The sequence below is a fragment of the Bubalus bubalis genome, chromosome 13 (genome assembly GCF_019923935.1).
Source record: "Bubalus bubalis isolate 160015118507 breed Murrah chromosome 13, NDDB_SH_1, whole genome shotgun sequence".
NCBI lineage: Eukaryota > Metazoa > Chordata > Mammalia > Artiodactyla > Bovidae > Bubalus > Bubalus bubalis.
Window position 1 is genome coordinate 17905318 of NC_059169.1, and position 21801 is coordinate 17927118.

Consider the following 21801-nt stretch of genomic DNA (forward strand, 5'->3'; position numbering starts at 1 on the left):
AATCATAAAGGAAATCAGTCCTGAATATTCACTGGAAGGACTCATGCTGAAGCTGAAACTCCAATATTTTGGCCACCTGATATGAAGAACTGACTCATTTGAAAAGACCCTAATGCTGGGAAAGATTGAAGGCAGGAGGAGAAGGAGACAACAGAGGATGAGATGGTTGGATGGTATCACCGACTCAATGAACATGAGTTTGAGCAAGCTTAAGGAGTTGGTGATGGACAGGGAAGCCTGGCATGCTGCCTTCCATGGAGTTGCAACGAGTCAGACACAACTAAGCAACCGAACTGAACTGAACTGAACAGGATAGAAAGCTGAATCAGGTCAAGGACAGTCAGTGAAGTGGGCCTTATAGCAAGCATTTAGATATTTCTAAGCATGTTAGAATTCAAAACCAAGTTCATGCTCTCCTCCCCAAGTTTGGTTCTCCTCTAGTACTCATTATTTGAGTGAATCCAGGTGATTTTATAGCCCCCAAATGTGAAGCAGCCTGATATCCACCTTTTCCACCCTCAATACCCAACTCAAGATGTGCCCCGACTCTCTCTCAAATCTGGCCAAGTCTCTCTATTTCACCCTAAACCTAAACACATCATCTCGTCCCTGGACCACATATGGCATTAACCTCCTGACATATCATCTCCCCACCTCTGCTCAGGGTCCTCACTCCACCTCCCTGCCCTGTTCCCAGGTTGCGGCCAGGCTGAGCTCTAAGATGATAAAAATTCTGATGTCACCTGTAGAGCCCTGTACAGTACCCTGCTCAGGCCTCCAGCTCTCTACTCTGCAGCCTCAGACATTCTTGGTTCCTCAAATGCACAGATCCCCACCTTGTGCACTAAAAACCTGTGTCACATCACATCCCCAGGAAAGTGAGAAGCATCAGCCTCCCACTTCCCCCAGCCCACACACAGAATTCTTCAGGTAACTTCTTCAGCCTTACCAGGAGGCACCACCTCCAAAACTACACCAGTGACTTTGCCAAAGCACCTCATGGCACCTCAGAATTTTCCTTCCAAGGACTAATGACACTCAAACGCATGTCCACATTGACTTCCACTATTTCATTCTTTATTAATCCACTACTTGATGAGACATAAATTCCAAGAAGGAAGGAATTCTCCCCTGCCATTGTATACACACATCTAGCCTGTGCCAAGCTTCAGGTAGACACTCAGTTACTTTGTGGAGTGACTGGATGAATAAATTCAAATTTGAACCCAAAAGTCTAGCAGAAAACAAGAAAGGTTTTTATTCTCAACTGATTTTAGTCTTAACAAGATCCTATCAATCCTATTGTTTTTTACATTTTTAAAGTACATTTTGGTTTTGTTTGCTTTTTTCTACAACAAAGGAAATATTTCCAAAATGTGGCCTATTTTCAGGTACATAGGGGAATTTACTAAAGATATTGATATTTTGGTCTCTAGACAAAATAATTTTTCAGTTCAGTTCAGTTCAGTCATTCAGTCGTGTCTGACTCTTTGTGATCCCATGAACCACAGCACGCCAGGCCTCCCTGTCCATCACTAACTCCTGGAGTTTACACAAACTCATGTCCATTGAGTCAGTGATGCCATCTAACCATCTCATCCTCTGTTGACCTATTCTCCTCATGCCTTCAATCTTTCCCAACATCAGGGTCTTTTCAATTGAGTCAGCTCTTCACATCAGGTGGCCAAACTATTTGAGTTTCAGCTTTAACATCAGTCCTTCCAATGAACACGCAGGACTTATCTCCTTTAGAATGGACTGGTTGAATCTCCTTACAGTCCAAGGGACTCTCAAGAGTCTTCTACAACACCACAGTTCAAAAGCATCAATTCTTTGGCATTCAGCTTTCTTTATAGTCCAACTCTCACACCCATATATGACCACTGGAAAAACCATAGCCTTGACTAGATGGACCTTTGTTGAAAAGTAATGTCTCTGCTTTTTAATATGCTGTCTAGGTTGGTCATAACGTTCCTTCCAAGGAGTAAGCATCTTTCGATTTCATGGCTGCAATCACCATCTGCAGTGATTTTGGAGCCCCCAAAAACAAAGGCAGCCACTGTTTCCACTGTTTCCCCATCTATTTGCCATGAAGTGATGGAACCAGATGCCATGATCTTAGTGTTCTGATGTTGAGCTTTAAGCCAGCTTTTTCACTCTCCTGTTTTACTTTCATCAAGAGGCTCTTTAGTTGTTCTTCACGTTCTGACATAAGGGTGGTGTCATCTGCATATCTGAGGTTTGTTGATATTTCTCCCAGCAATCTTGATTCCACCTTGTGCTTCTTCCAGCCCAGCATTTCTCATGATGTACTCTGCATATAAGTTAAATGAACAAGGGACAATATACAGCCTTGATGTACTCCTTTTCCTATTTGGAACCAGTCTGTTTTTCCATGTCCAGTTCTAACTGTTACTTCCTGACTTGCATACAGGTTTCTCAAGAGGCAAGTCAGCTGGTCTGATATTCCCATCTCTTTCAGAATTTTCCACAATATATCATGATCCACACAGTCAAAGGCTTTGACATAGTCAATAAACAAAAAGGAGATGTTTTTCTGGAACTCTCTTGCTTTTTTGATGATCCAGCAGATCTTGGCAGTTTGATTCTGCCTTTTCTAAAACCAGCTTGTACATCTGGAAGTTCATGGTTCACCTATTGCTGAAGCCTGGCTTGGAGAATTTTGAGCATTACTTTACTAGCATGTGAGATGAGTGCAATTCTGTGGTAGTTTGAGCATTCTTTGGCATTGCCTTTCTTTGGGATTGGAATGAAAACTGACCTTCTCTAGTGCTGTGGTCACTGCTGAGTTTTCCAAATTTGCTCACATACTGAGTGTAGCACTTTCACAGTATCTTTTAGTATTTGAAATAGCTCAACTGGAATTCCATCACCTCCACTAGCTTTGTTCATAGTGATACTTCCTAAGGCCCACTTGGCTTCACATTCCAGGATGTCTGGGTCTAGGAGAGTTATCAAATCATCATGATTATCTGGGTTGTGAAGATCTTTTTTGTACAGTTCTTCCATGTATTCTTCCACCTCTTCTTAATATCTTCTGCTTCTGTTAGGTCCATACCATTTCTGTCCTTCATTGAGCCCATCTTTTTATGAAATGTTTACTTGGTATATCTAATTTTCTTGAAGATATCTCTCATCTTTCCTATTTATTGTTTTCCTCTATTTGTTTGCATTGATCACTGAGGAAGTCTTTCTTATCTCTCCTTGCTATTCTTTGCAACTATGCATTCAAATGGGTATATCTTTCCTTTTCTTCTTTGATTTTTGCTTCTCTTCTTTTCACAGCTATTTGTAAGATCCCCTAATACAGCCATTTTGCTTTTTTGCAATTTTTTATCTTATGGATGGTCTTGATCCCTGTCTCCTGCACAATGTCATGAATCTCTGTCCATAGTTCTGATAGAATGTGGTCCACTGGAGAAGGAAATGGCAAACCACTTCAGTATTCTTGCCTTGAGAACCCCATGAACAGTATGAAAAGGCAAAAAGATAGGACAAAGAAAGATGAGCTCCCCAGGTCAGTAGGTGCCCAGTATGCTACTGGAGATCAGTGGAGAAATAACTCCAGAAAGAATGAAGGGAAGGAGCCAAAGCAAAAACAACACCCAGTTGTGGATGTGAATGGTGATAGAAGCAAGGTCCAATGCTGTAAACAGCAATATTGCACAGGAACCTGAAATATCAGGTCCATGAATCAAGGCAAATTGGAAGTGGTCAAACAGGAGATGGAGAGAGTGAACGTCGTCATTCTAGGAATCAAAGAACTAAGATGGACTGGAATGGGTGAATTTAACTCAGGTGACCATCATATCTACCACTGCGGGCAGGAATCCCTCAGAAGAAATGGAGTAGCCATCACAGTCAACAAAAGAGTCCAAAATGCAGTACTTGGATGCAGTCTCAAAAACAACAGAATAATCTCTGTTCATTTCCAAGGCAAACCATTCAATATCACAGTAATCCAAGTCTATGCCCCGACCAGTAATGCTGAAGAAGTTGAAATTGAATGGTTCTATGAAGATCTACTAGACCTTCTAGAACTAGTACCCAAAAAAAGACATCCTTTTCATTACAGGGGACTAGAATGCAAAAGTAGTAAGTCAAGAAATACTTGGAGTAACAGGCAAATTTGGGCTTGGAGTACAGAATGAAACATGGCAAAAGCTAATAGTTTTCCCAAGAGGATGCCCTGGTCATAGCAAACACCCTTTTCCAACAACACAAGAGAAGACTCTACACATGGACATCACCAGATGGTCAACACCAAAATCAGATTGACTATATTCTTTGCAGCCAAAGATGGAGAAGCTCTGTACAGTCAGCAAAAACAAGACCAGGAGCTGACTGTTGCTCAGATCATGAACTCCTTATTGCCAAATACAGGCTTAAATTGAAGAAAGTGGGGGAAACCACTAGACCATTCAAATCACTTTTGATTCTGCCCAAATCAAAAGTGCTTCCTTCATCAGAACACAAAGCAGTTTGACAAAGAAAATTTGTCAGCCCCAGAAAAGTAAAAGTTTTCCCCATGTCATCATTTTAATATTACTGCACACATCTACATGGGAAGAAATTTCAAGCCTCAGACACAGTTTAACTGAATTTTGGTGGGGAAAAAATAAAAAATCCTAGGGAATCAGAAACTCCAAAGTATGATCATGTAGGTTTAAAGACCCTGATGCTGGGTAAGGTCAATGCAGGAGGAGAAGGGGATGACAAAGGATGAGATGGTTGAATGGCATCACCAACTTAATGGACATGAGTTTGAGTAGGCTTTGGGAGTTGGTAATGGACAGGGAGGCCTGGAGTGCTGTAGTCCATGGGGTTGCAAAGAGTCGGACATGACTGAGCAACTGAATTGAACTGAACTGAACTAGGTAATTCTGATGAACTAGACTAAATATTTTAAAGGGTTGTAGAAACTATATGGGCTGAAAAAGCATCCAATATCTAAATGAAAGTCTTACACCAGTTACTTCAACCCACCAGGAAGCAAGGGCTTCCTTGGTGGCTCAGAGGGTAAAGTGTCTGCCTGCAATGCAGGAGACCTGGGTTCGATCCCTGGGTTGAGAAGATCCCCTGGAGAAGGAAATGACAACCCACTCCAGTACTATTGCCTGGAAAATCCCATGGACGGAGAAGCCTGGTAGGCTATAGTCCATGGGGTCACAAAGAGTCAGACATGACTGAGCAACTTCACTTCACTTCACTTCACTAGGAAGCAGTTTCCCACGATAACACCTACTCTTCTCACCACTCTTATTCTCAGCCATTGGTCCCATCTTTACTGAAAATAGCTACTGCTGACAGATCTCTAAATTCCTAGACCAACTTCCTGCCAGACATCTTGTATACACAAGGGAAATTTAAAGTTTTCTGCCCAGATCACAAGTGCTTCCTTCATCAGAACATGAAGCAGCCTGAAAAAGAAAATTTGTCAGCCCCAGAATATTCAATGTTCTCCCCAGGTCATAATTTTAATATTACTGCACACATCTACATGGGAAGAAATTTCAGGCCTCGGACAGTTCAGTTGCATTTTGGTGGGAAAGGAATAAAAAACCCTACCCAAATATTTGAGCACAATTCCCTAAAAACCTTCTGCAGGACCCCTTTCATGTAACAGTTCTTGGTGTATCACATAATCTACCAAAGAATCAGAGTTATTACTTTTTCCCATATAACCATACTTAATGGTTAGGCATTTGCAAGAGCCCAGACATGATGAAGCTGGAAGTTTTCTTCAGTTAAATATTTTCTGAGCATCTGCTATTTGAGAGGACTACAAAGATGAACGAGGCACTGTATCTGCCCTTTAGGTAAGTCTGGAGCTCAGGGAGGGAAAGAAATCCATTTACACCTGGCTTAGTGAGGACAAAGTCACATCCAAGAGCTCAAAGGAGGAGATATGGATTCAAGAGGGTGTGATGGTTACTTTTATGTTAATTTAGGTAAACCACAATCCCCAGACACTTCTTAAAACACGTATTACAGTGAAAGTATTTTTCAGATGAGATGGACACTTAAATAAGTAGACTGTCAGTAAAGCATAGACCAGATTATCCTCAATACTGTAGATGGGCCTCATCCAATTAGTTAAAGGCCTTAAGAAAAATTAGACTAATATCAACAATAATAAAACCAGAGCCGCACAACACACACATGAAGCTTCCATCTTGGACAAATTACCGTATCACTCATTACATCACTATAGTCCAGGGATATTCCTGAATGTCTTATTTCAAGACGTGAAAGCTATGGAAAAGAAATTTTGTAAAATGCATGGACCATCCCTTATCAGTGTTGCTAGAAGTCCCATAAGAAAGAATGATAAACTCAGGGAATCAGAAATGACCCAGTATGGCTGATCTGTTTTATGGGTAACAGTTTTTGTATGGTATAGAAACCTCATCACACACACACACAAAGCTCGTTTGAGTCAGCACAGGAGATGCAGTCTGCTTCCTTCCTTCTCTTGCTTTGGGTCACTTTAATTGCCCTGCAGGCATCACTGCACATAGAGCCTGTGCCACTGCTATTGATATTACTGCCCCTAAATGAGCAGGGATCCTACGCTCTTTGTAATGCATTCTACCTAAAATGAGACAGGAGTATGTAAGACAGTTTGGAATGACTGACAGATTTGACACTGAGAGAGGTAAATCTCACCTAACTGAAACACAGTGAAACCACAAAAAAGGAGGCAATTTACAAAGAATCCACCTGCAATGGAAAAAAGTTATCTGTCACCAAACCTTGATTCTTTGGATGCTGACAATGGCCTCTGACACCTTCTCGACAGCCATGGGGAAGTAGAGGGTGCTCGAAAACCGCAGAGCCTCGAACAGCGTCACCACCACAAACACTTGGCTGGCTGTGATCAGGTTGTCAAGGAGATCATTGGTGATGAAGGTGACAAAAATCATGATTTTGCTAACAGCAAAAAATGATGCCAAATTCATTCCTCTAAGGTAGGAACTTTTCAGAATCTTGGAAATTTCCTTCCTAGAAAGGACAGTAGGAAATAGCATTTTTAAGAACCATTGACACCCAATGCATGAATTCAAGTGCCCTGTGTGAGTGGCCCCATTTTAGGGAGTGGACACAGATTAAGGTAAACCATCAATCGTCTCATGGAGACACTCAGAGTGCACACCTGGGACTCTGCTCCAAACCAAGGACTACACACTTCATCACCACTTCACTTTTCCAACTAAATGAAGTCTTAACGTCTTGTCACACATTAAAAAAATTGGGCTCAATATGACAGGATTTGAACATACATTCAACAAGCATTCACAACCACATATCCTGTGCTGGGCTCCTCATTGATGACAGAAAAAAATGCCCACCCCCACCAGGACCTCATGAACTTGGAGAGGAAAAGAATAATAAACCTCAGGACTTCCCTGATGGTCCCATGGATAAGAATTGGCCTCCCAGTGCAGCAGACATGGGCTCATTCTCTGGTCTGGAAGATTCCACATGCTGCAGAGCAACTAAGCCTGTGCGCCACAACTACTGAGCCCAAGCTCTAGAGCCTGTGCACTACTGCAGCTACTGAAGCCTGTGCACCTGGAGCCTGTGCTCCGCAACAAGAGAAACCACCAGTGAGGAAGCCAAGAACATCAATGAAACAGCAGCCCCCGCCCACCACAACGAAAGAAATCCTGTGTGCAACAATGAAGACCCAGCACAACCAGAAATAAATGAATAAAGAAATAAAAAAGATGTAGTATGGTACGTGTGTACATTTTTAAAAAAGAATAAACACAAAATTTGTGAGACACCTAGACATTAGACCGAGGCAGCCAGCACATCCCCACAGAAGCACAGAGTTGACTCATGTAACTCAGACCAGTAGAGACAGGAGAAGTCACACATATGTGGACCCTGAGAAGATGAGCAGGAGTCAGTTAGGACTGGCAGAGACTAGAGAAGGAAGATGAGAGTGTATTTCCAGCAGAGGGCGGGGTCCCCACAAAGATGCAAAGTGAGAGGGGACAGGGTACTTCCAGAAAATTCTAAGTACTCTGTGCTAGAGTATAAACACTCATCAGATATTTAAATGAAATATATTTTTTTTTAAATCTACAAACATAAAGCAAAAACAAATAGTATTTTCATGGCTCTGTTTGGAATGAGTAATATTGATCCATAATGTTTGGCCTGATACAGGTACACTCAATCTATAATCTCCCCATTTATGCTACATTAACATATATTATATCTTTAGTTTAAATATCATCTCAAACACTAATATCTTAGAATCATTGCTTATTTGGAATTTGCAGTATTAAGAAGTATTTGGAATTTCATTTCTGTATAAGTAAGAATCATATGTATTTCAAGAAGATGGTAAATGGAAGAGCAGCTTAAAATGACATCTCTACTATTCTGCTTAACCCTCCTGTCACATATGGGGGGATGGTGGGGTAGTATTTAAATTTACCTTAATATGAAAACTTGGTAAGACCAAGTTTTGTAAACCATTTAGTAAAAATAGTAAATAAAACAGTACAAACATTCACTGTGATATATTAAAAAAAAAAAAAACAACTTACCGTCTCAGTCTGGAAATAAGGTCTATAAATGACTTTTCCCAAGCATTCATTTTTATTGTTTTGATGCCACTTATAACTTCACTCATGGTACTGATCCTGTCATCTGTGAGAGCTGCAGTCTTACTCCTGAGGGGACAGATGTGAGAGATGAGCCTCAGTGATCACAGCATAACTTTCTGTAGCAGCAACAGTGGGCACAGGGAGGGATCAGTGATCAAATTATTTTCTATAGCTCTTTTGAGCTGACAACACAGGCATGTCCTACTCAAAGTACAAATTGAGAAAATCTTCAATTAGGAAGTCAACCATTCAGTCCCATTCAAGAAGCAACTTGGAGAATTTGCCATATCAGCTAAGGAAGACCTGAAATGAGTCAGATACAAACCATCTTCCCAAGGAGGTTGTGCTTGGGCAGAGAAGGCAGAAAGGGATGTACCAGGAAGACAGAGTCTATGAGGTAAAAAAATAGGAGTAAAATTCTGGGGAGCTGAAAAGATAGGGCTGTTAATTCCACTGGGAAAAGAGAGCAAGAAAACCTTTAGAGACCTGGTAGCATTGGATCAGAGCCTTGAAAGATAAGGAACATCTCTCCACAGCAAAGACAGGAAAGGAAATTTCAAATAGACGAAAATATCACATGTAAAGTCACACATCAAAAGAAAGAACTCAAGGAAAAAAATCTTCAAACAGCACAATACCTCCATCACCTGACAACCTGGACAATGACCCACCTCCAACCCTCTGGGACCTGCTTCAGGTCTATCTCATCACCATTAGGCCCTTCATCACCAGCCACTGTTCTATCACATATGCTGCTGGGACTGTGGGGTTTTATAAAGACATAATTAAGGTCAACCTTGCCCTTGGGGTGCCTAAACTTAATGGAAATATTGAAATAAAACAAGACATAAATACACTACCTGAAAGTGGCTCTAAAACAAGCTTAACAAAAATAAATGCAGCTAGAAATGGGCCTGTAAAATTATTACTCTTTATAATCATGCTTAAATAACTTAGATATTGGTAAATTCTTCTTAAGGACTCTACTTATTCATGTACAGTGTCAGGAGGAGCCAGTGAATGCCATCACCTTTTCTGTTTAAAGGTCAGCCTTCAGCTTAAGGCTGGAGCCTCCAATGGCTAAGCCTGAAGGGTCTACAACCCATGCAAAGAAGAGACTAGAGAAGGCATTGGTTTTGTTTTTGAACAGAAGCATCAACTTCATTGGCAGACTGCGGATGTTACCAAGCACATATCACCTATTTTTTAAACCAGTGTTTCTCTTACCGGAGTGATGAAAACAACTTCCCAAAGCAGCTTTGCAAAAGCAGAAGAATAATGAGAACTGCCATCCCAGCAAGACACGGCATTCCTATTTCCATCCAGAGCAGGGCGGTCACTGCGACAGCCTGCAGTGGCCCCACCCACAGATAATGCAAAAACATCGTTACCTTGAAAGAAAAAGACAAAGCCTTCTTGGGACTGTATACAATCAAAATCAGTCAAGACACAGCGTAGAAACAATCTGCTCTGAAAGAACAGACAGGAACCTAAACAGGGATATCTCAGTGGGTTTTAAACCTGCTAAAGCAGAAACCTGTGTCCACCCCAGATGACGCTGTTCCTGGCAGCACAGGGCCAGCTTCAGGGACATCCAGGGAGAACCCAACCAGTAGCACTGAAGGAAGATGTTGATTTTGTCTACACCACAGATGAGCTCAGGGCATCCCCAACCTCCCACTTCCCCCTATATTCAGCCCCCATCTCACTCTAGCACCCAAGAAAACCTTATATTATGGTAAGTACCACACTCTCCAGTAATTACTTGTGTACTTACCTCCCTAACGGGCTGTGGTTTCTCCACAGCAAAAACTAAATCATATTCAACCCTGAAACTGAGTAGCGGACTTATTTCATGCTTGATGAATGAATAACTGAAAGAGAAGTGTCTGACCAACAGCTACAAGGCCCTGGACACTGTGATCTATTCATAAAGTCAGTGGAAAAAAGAGTGTGAGGGGAAAGAAGAGAGTAGGCTGTGTCTGGCTGAGGGCCACCCACTTGGCATTATTCCTCGCAGGCTCCCTATGAAGCAGGCACTGAACAGGGCACAGGGAAAGAACAACCCCTGCCCACCAGGCCTTCATCAGCCAGAGGAGGAGGGAGACAGTTCAGGCAGCAACACTGACTCCATGTGCCAAGAAGGGCCATGCCAGGAGGACCCCTAGGGACACTCACTGAGCCGGGCAATACTGCTGCCTGTCTATTACTAGAAAAACAAAACCCTCATCTACAACCCACATTATTACATCTAAGTTGCACACAGAGGAAATGAGAGTTGGATAAAGAGCACACTTGTCTTAAGTCTTCAACAGAACCCTGGCTGACACCAAATGCTGGCACCTGGCATCCCAATGAGCTGAACCCAGTGAGAAAGATGGGACATGGAAGAGGATCCCTCAGGGACAGCTCACCTGGTCAAACCTGTTCACATCGTTGGACAGCAGGTTGACTATCTGGCCTGTGGTGGTCTTCCCCATGGCCGAGCTACTTAGGCGAAGTGCCTGAAATGAGAGAAAACCAGAGAAAACGAGAGAAATCCAGAAAACTGGATTCCTAAGGTGATACCAAGTCATCTCAGAACATAATACAATGGAGCATGCATTCCTGGAGTCTTGAGTGGTGTCAGCAGGAGCAGGATGACCACTCAAAGCGGGGCTGTAGGGACACTTCTTCAGCCTTTAACTTAGTGTGGTGGCAGCCCCGCTAGCAAGGATGGCAAAGGGAGGAGAGGGAGGTAGAAGCAAATCCCCCACCCAGTTTCTCAGTGAACTTGGACCTGCCTGAAGTGTAAAGGGTGTAGATTTAGACTTAGGGGTCAACTAAAGTAATTTTGAGACAAATTAGATGAAAGTAGAGAGACTGCATTAAGGAAATAAAATAAGAGACTTGGACTATAAATCTGGAATCAATCATTAATTCTGTGGGTGATGTCACTTTAACATTTTTGGTTTAGCTTCTTCATTCTAAAGAGTATGGAATCTACATTCTGAAGAGTATGAAAGGCAATCTTCATTCCCTTTCATTCTGAAATGAGTATAATGCTCAAAACACTATTCCTGTGAGGAATCTCTGTTGTTAATGCCAGTCTTCTGAATTTAAAAAACACAGCCTGTGTTTCACAGTCCCTTTATTTGGCAAAAACAAAACAAACAAAAAAAACAAAAACAAAAACAAAACAAAACAAAAGAAAAAAGACCTCTGAAAAATGCCCTAGAAAGCTGAGGAACCTGAACAGACACCATGAGTTGCTTCAACAAACCATCAAGTGGAGGCTCTGATGCAAACAAAATGTCATGGTTCATAAAAACTTCTTGTTTAGTCCTTGAGTTAAACAGAAAACTCAGCAATCAAGTGTGAATGTAAAACAGTATAGCTGTGATGGAAGAGAGTGTAGCAGTTCCTCAAAAAAGTAAACATAAAATCAGCATCTAGTATAGTAAGACCACTTTTGCAGATGTACTCAAAAGAACTGAACACACAAACTTGATCTTTTTGCACACCTATGTGCAAAAGTTCACAATAGCCAAAGGTGGAAATAATTCAAAAATCCACTGACAGATGAATGGATACAAACAATGTTGTACAGACCTATAATGGAATGTTGCCTTTTGATTGCCTTTGCTCAGTCGTGTCCGACTCTTTGAGACCCCATGGACTGTAGCCTACCAGGCTCCTGTGTCCATGGGATTTTCCAGGCAATAGTACTGGAGTGGGTTGCCATTTCCTTCTCCAATAATGGAATATTATTCAGCCTTAAAAAGAAATTAAATTCTGGCACTGGCTTCAACATAGATGAACCTTGAAGACATGATGCTATATGACGTAAGCTAGACACAAAATGACAAACATTGTGTGATTCCACTTATACACAGCACCTAAAGTAGTTAAATTCGGAGAGAGAAGTAGAATGGTGATGGATGAGTGGGAGGGAAGTTCTGAACAATGTGGTACTTGATGTGAATAAACTGTGTACTTAAAAAGAGTTAAGATAGTAAATATTTTATTGTGTATATTTTGCCACTATTTAAAAAATTAATGATCAAAAACCAAAAGTAATTTTACCAACACTGTGGAAATGTGAATAAACAACACGTCATTTTACATACGATACCTCCCGAAAGATCATTCCAAGTTCAGCTGAAAAGAGCACTAAAATGCTGAATGGGGCTTTTTAGGAAGCTACACATGTGCAGCCTTAGAGAGCTCCTGGAGATGTGCTCCAGCCTGGAATCCATGGTGCAGAGAAATTACGACTCTGAACTTAGTAGCCATTCCATTTCTAACACCCACCCTGATTTCTTCCCAGGACCAGGGATTAGAAGTTGAATAAGAACCACAAACATTCAGAGTTGCTCTGTAGCACCAGATTTGCTGGTGCTAAGGAATCAGCCCACCTGTAACTTGCAAAAAAAGGTGTCTTATTCCTGCACTTCAGCAGGATTCTAGATGCAAGGCTGGCGCTAGTGCTAAGTCACTTCAGTCATGTCCGACTCTTTGCAACCCTATGGACTGTAGCCCACCAGGCTCCTCTGTCCATGGGATTCTCCATGCAAGAATACTGTAGTGAGCTGCCATTTCCTTCTCCAGGGGATCTTCCTGACTCAGGAATTGAACCCAGGTCTCCTTCATTGCAGGCAGATTATTTAACATCTGAGCTACCAGGGATGCCCTAGATGCAAGGCTAGGCACAAGGAAATTTGTCTTTCCCACATTTCTTGAATTTCAGATTAAGTCTATGGCTTAACCTTTAAAATTCCTGACTTCATACAGGGACAGTTCTTTCAGGCATAATCAAGCCTGCAAATGAACACCTTTGGGAGAAATTTACTTTCACACAAGCATACGGGCCAGGTCAGATCAGATTTCCCAAAGGTGATGTTCCAAAGTGTTTGTTGGAAAGAAGAAAAACAGGTGGACTATGGCTCACCTGTACAGCGAAGAGTAAGCTTTGACTGAACCATCACCTCACACCTAACTTAAGGCTTTCACAGTATAGTTCTGGTGAATTCCGTGCATATTTATGGGAACTAAGCATGATCTAGGAAGACAAACATCATTTTTGGGGAAATCTAAATATTTGTTTGCTAAATGCTGAACTGTGAAAGAGAATAGGGTTTCCCTGGTGGTTAAAAAATCTACCTCTCCTGGAGGAGGAAATGGCAACGCACTTTCATATTCTTTCCTGGGAAAGTCCATGGACAGAGGAGCCTGGCGAGCTACAGTTCATGGGGTCACAGAGCTCAACTTAGCGACTGAGCAAGCACGCATGTACACAAGATGATGATGGAGGACAAGGAAGACCCCTGACTAGAGTGTGCGGGCACCGCTGCCATTTCCGCATCACCCAAGAGGAAACTTGCTCACGTGCAATAGCCAAACACAGAGCGTGAGATGTCAGGGCCCTGGATTCACACAGCCCTGACATTAATAAGACTCTGTTCAGGGAAAGAAGAGAAGACACTTCACATTTTGCAAAGAAAATCATTCCTAAGAAATAGAAGCTCTAGATAAGTAGCAACCAGGTAAAAGAAGCAATAATTTTGATTTAAATTGTTTGGTTTTAGTTTTCAATAAGGATTTTATTTTTTAATAAAAATTATATATATTTAAGGTGTGCAACATGATGTTTTATTAAAAATACACATTGGGAAATGATTTCTGTAGTAAAACCAATTAACATATTCATCATCTCAGGTAGTTATCATTATGTGTGTATGAAGTGAGATCACTTAAGATCTACTCTCTCAGCAACTTACAAGTATACAATACAGTTAAGTAAGGATTTGGAAAAAAGCAAACAACCCAGAGCAACAAGATACCCAGGAACAAGTTCATACAGAGCCCTTTAGCTCCTGACAGAGTGAATCTGTGGCAATTTCTTTGTAAAGACACCTGAAATTCTTACTCCTTTTATATTAGCTAATACCAGCATAAATTATGAAATAATTTTATGGCATTTCTCAATAGAAAATCACTGAACACACCAAACCAGGTCTTATTAAAACTGTTATAATGCATACTAAAGACAAAAAGGAAATATTGTACTATGAAAATAACTTGAAAGAATACCAACAAATTCTCTCCAAAATTATTAAAGACAAAGGAAAATTTCAAGTTTTATCCCAAATATCCAACTATTTTCTTTAATACCATTAAAACAATCATAATTATAGAATATAGTGAGTGAGTCTGTATATGCATAGATTCTATTTATATTTTTCTTTAGTTAACACAATTTTACTGAATATGAGTAAATGGGCCATATAAAAATATAATCATTCCCTTTCTCAAACACATTCTGGTCTCCTATATTTAATTTTATAAATTAAATCTCCTAGATTTAATCCAATCACTGAAGTTCACTTTCAAATACAACTTTGATATAAATGAAGGTTTTCATGAACAACAACAACAACAAAATTTCCATAAATACTAGTTTGAGATTTAGGGATGAAAACACTGAAAATCAATGTGATATTTTTGGTACATATTTTTTAATTAGATTTTGTTACAAATTTAGTAGATATTGTGTAACAGCCTATGACTAAAAGTCATCAAAGGCAGTCTTGATCTGATCTCAATAGAAAATTTTTTATTATATATTTGTAAAGTTTGCTTAAAGGACAACAAACTTGGCTTGATGCAAATAAGCTTCTCTGCTTCTGTTCAGTCACTCAGTCATGTCCAACTCTCTGAGGCCCTATGGACTGTAGCCTGCCAGGCTCTATGGCATTCTCCAGGCAAGGATACTGGAGAGGTTTGCCATTTCCTTCTCCAGGGGCTCTTCAAGACCCAGGAATTGAACCAGTGTCTCCTGCATTGGCAGGCAGATTCTTTAACACTGAACCATCATCTGGAAGCCCTAGCAAAGTATAAATGATCCCAGTTACAAAAATTTTAATTTACAGAGAACTTTCCCAAAATATTTCTGATGCTTCAGGGGAGGTACACACCATGGTACCGAGTGACACTCACCTTGCGGTAGATCATGTGGCACACGGCTACCCTCAGCCTCATCCCCACACGCTGCATGTGGTATGAGTACAAGTGGTGCAGAACAGCCCACATGAGCACGCAGGCGCTCAGCCCTGCTGTGTAGCCGTAGGCTTCGTGCAAAGCGGCAGAATCATTGGGATCGTAGGTTTCAACATAACTAACCATTTTCCCCAAAAATATGGGTTGAACTACTCTGGTGCCTTCCTGAAAGAGAAGAAAAAAAGCCTTAATTAGAAATGTCAGTTTTTCTTTACACAAGATTTACTTTTACCATTAGCATGCTAAAAATGCATTTTGACAAAATGCTACATTCATGGCTAATTTAAAAGAAAAAAATGCATATTCACTATCTCCTATAAGACAAGTAGACAACAGTTTTAACCTTAAGACAAAATTTTACATTCAAAAATAGTAAAGCCTTAGTATCATGCTTAGTGTAATGTGAATGCTCAGTAAATACCACAACCAGGCTCAATACCAACTGAGCCTTAAGATGAATAAGGAAAAAGGTGGCAGAAGAAGAGTAAGAAATCTGCTTCCATATGAAGAAGTCTGCTGGCAGCTTGCCCCTGTCCCCTGTATTCTTAATGTCCCAGCCCAATAGAAAGTCAACCTGGTTCACATATGGGAGACACACTTTTATTACCTTCTTTGTGAATCTTTATGAACTGAGACACTGGCACAAACACATCCACTCTTTTCCATCCCAAACTCCACATGTCTGTAGGTCAAGGGAATGGAAACCAGCTTCAGTTGGAATACCACAGAGAAACCAGGCTTGGCAGCTCTGCAGGCTCTCAGCTCCCAAGAGAACTACCTCAATATGTCTCTACCCCCTAGAAGTTGGAATGTTCCTTGGAGTGAAAAATTAAATATGGTGGAGGACAAGCTAAAAAAATCATGTCTTCCATGGTTCTCTATCCACCATTCACTGCAGTTCGTGGTTTGGAAGAAATGTTCCCAATCCTCTCTTCCCCAAGGTTAAACCAATTCACTCAGGGTGCACTGAGGCTTTCACTCTGAGTAAGACTTAGGGAAAGCAAGCTTCTTTCCCAAAGAAAAAGGCAAAGAAACAGCAACACCTACCCACCCTGCCAAACAGCCACTTTGCCCCACAACTTCCTCCCTCTAGTCACTCCTTGAAGGTCTCTTTCTCCCCAGGTCCCCTTCTTTCTCCACCATCAAAGAAAAACCAAACACTCAATGAATCCAAGTCACCAAAAGTAAACACCTCGGCCCTCAACATCATTTCCTCCACAGACTTCTCAAAAGACAAAATGCCAAAAGTTTGGAAGTCTTTCAGGAACAGGACTTTTCCTTTTCTGGCAATCCCGCCTTACTAACATGGACAGGGGAAGCTTGGCTTACCTGACAGGTTTGCTTTGATAGCTCTCTTCTGTCTGTCTGAAGCTGAGGAACCCACACACAAGAGGAGGGAAGGAGAATCCATAACACCAAACACCAAAAAAACTAAGGATTTCCTGCTCAGCCAACCAGTGCCTGATTAGGATATTTATCAAAAGATGTCCCCATCCCTCATATGGGGGTCTTATTAAACCTTAGCATTCCTGTCTTGTTCTACACAAATGGACACACACACATTCACAGGCTGCACCAACTGCCTCTCCCTCCATGAAGTCATGGAAATTTTCATCTACTATAGAGGATAAAGGGGAGAAGGCAATGGCACCCTACTCCAGTACTGTTGGCTGGAAAATCCCATGGATGGAGGAGCCTGGTAGGCTACAGTCCATGGGGTCGCTAAGAGTCGGACACGACTGAGCGACTTCACTTTCACGCATTGGAGTAGGAAATGGCAACCCACTCCAGTGTTCTTGCCTGGAGAATCCCATGGACAGAGAAGCCTGGTAGGCTGCAGTTCATGGGGTCACACAGAGTCGGACATGACTGAATTGACTTAGCAGCAGCAGCATAAAGGATAAAGAGAACACTATTTAGTTAAAGAAGTATAAATAAGATGATCAGACTGGAGTAAAATAATCAGTTCTGATACATTTCCACCATGTCCTGTCACCCATCCCAAGAGGCATAGAGAGTTCATAGAAGAGTCCCTCATAAAATGGATTATCAAACACACTTTTTATAGAGTTTCCTGAGATGGAAATATGGAGGCCCACACAGAGAAGTAAAAATGTCAAACTGTGCACACAGGCAGTCCCAGCCCAGGTATGGCCAAGGGCAGTCCAGTGCTGCAGCCACAAACCACCAGAATCCCAGCAGTAATATCTGCCATCCCAAACTTTCCTAAAACTTATGATTCTCTTTGGGAATCACTGTTGCCTGTTACTCAGGTCTCCATTTGAGCTAACATCCTTGTGATTACAGGAGAAATAAAAGTAATGTCACTCACCAAACACAGTATGGATAAATGCAACAAATCCAGCAATAAAGAGTATAAATAAAGGCAAGTCACTACTGCCTAAGTATATCTGGAGTTTTTCGCTGAGAAACAATATTTAATAACCCAGTTGAGGGACTTCCCTGGTGGTCCTTTAGCTAAGACTCCACACTCCCAACATAGGGGACCTTGGTTCGACCCCTGGTTAGGGAACTAGATCCACATGCAGAAACTAAGAACTGGTACAGCCAAAAATAAAAATAAAAAAGTTGGAGAAATAGCCTGATTAAGGTATAATGCCAGTTCATGGCTCATATCTTCCACTCATCTGTCAATTCTTTTTATTCTTTATAATGATTATTATTTAATTGGAATAGAAAATTTGTTATCTTTCAAAAAGATAACAAAGGATTTCAAACATGAAGTGTTACTGATGCAATTTGGGAGGAGAGTCATTTATTAATTTTAAGCACTATCTTGGGACTTCCTCTGATGACTTAATGGTAAGGAATCCATCTCAATACAGGAGTCACAGGAAATGCAGGTTTGATCCCTGAGCTGAGAAGATCCTCTGGAGGAGGAAATGGCAACCCACTCCAGGATTGTGCAAGTTTTCCTCTAACAAGGAGCAGTCATGGTAATTCAGAAAGGTGATGAAAAGTATAACATACAAGGAATTTCCATTCTGGCATAAATTGCAACTATGGAAAACAGGAAATTGATATTATGCTCCACATGAAAACTAACAGAAAGTAAAAAACAATTTTCCGGTAATGTCACTCAAATAGAAAAAATAGAAACAAAATAGGCAAAATAGTGAATAGCACAAAATTGTGAAAACAAAACCCCAAGTACATATAGAGGGTAAGAAGACACATATTAAATATGATTCTTCAAAGCTTCCAGAACACACAGGACAGAAGTTACTGAAGTCATCAAAGGTAGACTGAGTAGATCTGTCCCCTCCACACTCAAAGAAAGGCTAGATGAACAGTCATTTAATAGGACAGCTGGCAGCAGCATTTGTAATCTGTGAGTATTTCAATTTCTGACATTTGGTAAAACTGGCTGAGGCAAACCAGGCAAAAGATTTTCCAGCTACCAGAAGATTAACTCCTGCATATGCTCAATGTTCTGTTCCGAGTATTAACTCCAAATGAAACAGTGGTGTGAATCCCAAGGAAAGGTCCAATTTCAGAACACTCTGCTTGCCTTGGAGAGTCTCTCAGAGAGGCAAGGAGTGGCTGTGGCTCACCCTGGGGACACAGACACAGGTGACAGCCATTCCTGGGAGCTGCCCCCACCACGTGTACACTGCTGTGGGCAGACACCACCAAGGAAATCTCTCATCTCTACACTCCCGATTCTCACCTTCAACTAAAAAGAAATAAAACAACTGAGAAAATATTCATTATCAACCTTGAAGCTAACCATACTGAAATTTTCTTGATCAGCAGGAACAAGGTCAAACACTGCCCCCTTAAACCCTTCCTTTTTGACATAAATCTATGATTACATGTATATTCTTTCCACAAACCAATTGAGAATATAGTTCTTATTCTTTCACAAGAATTCTTCACAACTCTGAAATCATAAACGATATTTAAAAGAGCAGAATTTAATACCACAACATTCATTATTCAGGATTCTCTGAGAGTCTGAGTCTCTGAGGCAGACTTTTTATTTTGGCCACACCATGTGGCATGCAGAATCTTAGTTCCCTGACCAGGGATCAAGAACCTTCACATCTGCACTTGGGGCATAGAGTCTTAACCACCAGACTTCCAGAGAAACTTGTGGTAGACATTTCTTGACAGATGCTTTGGTATTCAGCCTTTTGAAAGCACCTGATATTGGGTCCCACCTTTTGCTTCTTAGAATAACTTCTTGCAGGGTTAGGTTAGAAACTAGAACTTCTGCAGTGGATAGAATTCCTTCTCCAAGTTAATGTACTTGAAACATTTCTCACCCAATTTCCCCATATCTCATTTATGGAAATAAAAACACAAAAATAGAAACAAGCTAACAAAGAAAAACACTTGAGTGAAACATATAAGCAGAAACGAGTGAGCTTGTAGGGAAAAACTGAACAGGCAGTTAATCTTTAGAACTGGGGGAGTTCTAAAGTGGAGTTGAGAAAAATCCAGAGATAAGGAGGAAAAGCAGTGAATCTGGGAAATTACACCCACCATCATTCTAGATATCCTAGCCTTCACTCATCTTTAACACAGTGGTCTTCATCCTGACTGCACCTTAGCATCACCTGGGTCGGGATAAGGGCACTCTGATGCCCGAGACCCAGCCTCCAGAAACTGGTTTAGGTTCAACTGATTAATGATGAAGCCTGAAGATTCCTCTCCCTGGAAGATTCTGGATGCAGAAACTAACCCCATGTAAGCATCTGCTAAACTCCACTCTTGCACTGTCTTGGCATCTGAGCCTAGAATGGCTACAGATCTGCTCTGAAAGAATTACAATGATCACAGAGTTTTAATCAGAGTTCCATGGCACATTTCATGCTTCCAGAAAAATCCTTAAAACCCAAGTCCAGAGATTACAGTATTGAAATTGAAATTTTTCATTCTGCACAGTAGGAAAAATTAAATTTCAGATAAAATTATATTTAAAAAACATCAATAAAAAGATGAGTCAAAATTAGCCTGTAAAGTTATCCCTAAAAGGAGAAGGAGAATTAGAATAGAGCTAACGAGGATATCAGCCTTCTTTAAAAGTAGCCTTGTCTTGATTTTGGAATCATGAAAACATTATACAGAATTATAATCATAAAAGAACTAATTTTCTAAAAAGCAATTCCTAAAATTTCAAAGTAAATTTAAATAAAAGTACCTAAATATCTACCCATCCTATTGGTTCACAGAGCCATACAAAAAAGAACTATCAAAAGTGATTTTAAACAAAACAATTTGAAAACACATTCTCTGCATTATACACCCACATGAAGACAATGTGAACTGCAAAAAGATAAATCTTATAATGTTTTCAGAAGTCACATTATAAGGTAAAACAAATGAATAATTATGTTGATATCAATGAGAATTGGGCTTAGACTTGGGACAAAGAGAATAGATGATGGGAGAAAAGAGATACAGATGTAAGCACAATAAGATGAAGTAAAAACACTAGTGTCCTGCATTTGACTTGGATTGAAAACACCCATGTAAACATATTTGTTTACCTTAAAAAATGTATTCTACTTTGTCTAATGAAAAAAGCCAAGAAACAATAACCAAGAGCAATAAGCTCCTCTAGCACCCAGACTATAGTCTTTAAATACCATTTCACACTAAAAAAAGACAGGGCTGCTTGGAGAAATGGATAATTCCAGGGCTGAGCAAATGCTGTACAGAATGAACTAGAACTATCCTGTCATATAAGAAGGCAAATAACAAAACAAAAGACATGAAAAAAAAGAGAAAAACTAGCCAAGACTTCTAGAGTATGTGCAAAAGACTTAGGACTCAACCTGAATATGCTCCCATTGCCCAAATATGGCCGAAGGTTGGCACAAGCATAACAAATGAAATGGACTGAAGCCAATCAGAAATGCTTAAATCCATGAGCTCAAACCGACATTCACAAAACCAAACTAAACAAACAACAATAAAAACTCACTATCCCCTCTCCTCACTAGAGGAGAACCAATTCATCATCTTGAAAACAGGTTTTAAAAACTGAAAAAATTATTCTCCCCTACTCTCCCAATAAATACTATAGTTCGGTGTTAACCAAAGAGCTTAAAACATCTCCATTTTGCAACTCTTAATAAATTAAGGGACC

General features: G+C 40.6%; 2 protein-coding genes across 2 annotated transcripts in view; both read right to left on the reverse strand.

Annotated features, from left to right (window-relative positions):
- Positions 1–21801, reverse strand: part of LOC123464831 (ATP-binding cassette sub-family C member 4-like) — an 891549-nt gene that overhangs the window by 327606 nt on the left and 542142 nt on the right. The gene's annotated exons all lie outside the window — the stretch shown is intronic.
- LOC102412250 (ATP-binding cassette sub-family C member 4-like) overlaps positions 1–21801 on the reverse strand; it is a 157550-nt gene that overhangs the window by 126985 nt on the left and 8764 nt on the right. The window contains 5 exon segments of the mRNA XM_045162455.1: positions 6777–7026; positions 8586–8711; positions 9873–10036; positions 11060–11149; positions 15624–15848. Of these exon segments, the coding sequence (XP_045018390.1) occupies positions 6777–7026; positions 8586–8711; positions 9873–10036; positions 11060–11149; positions 15624–15848 (855 nt within the window).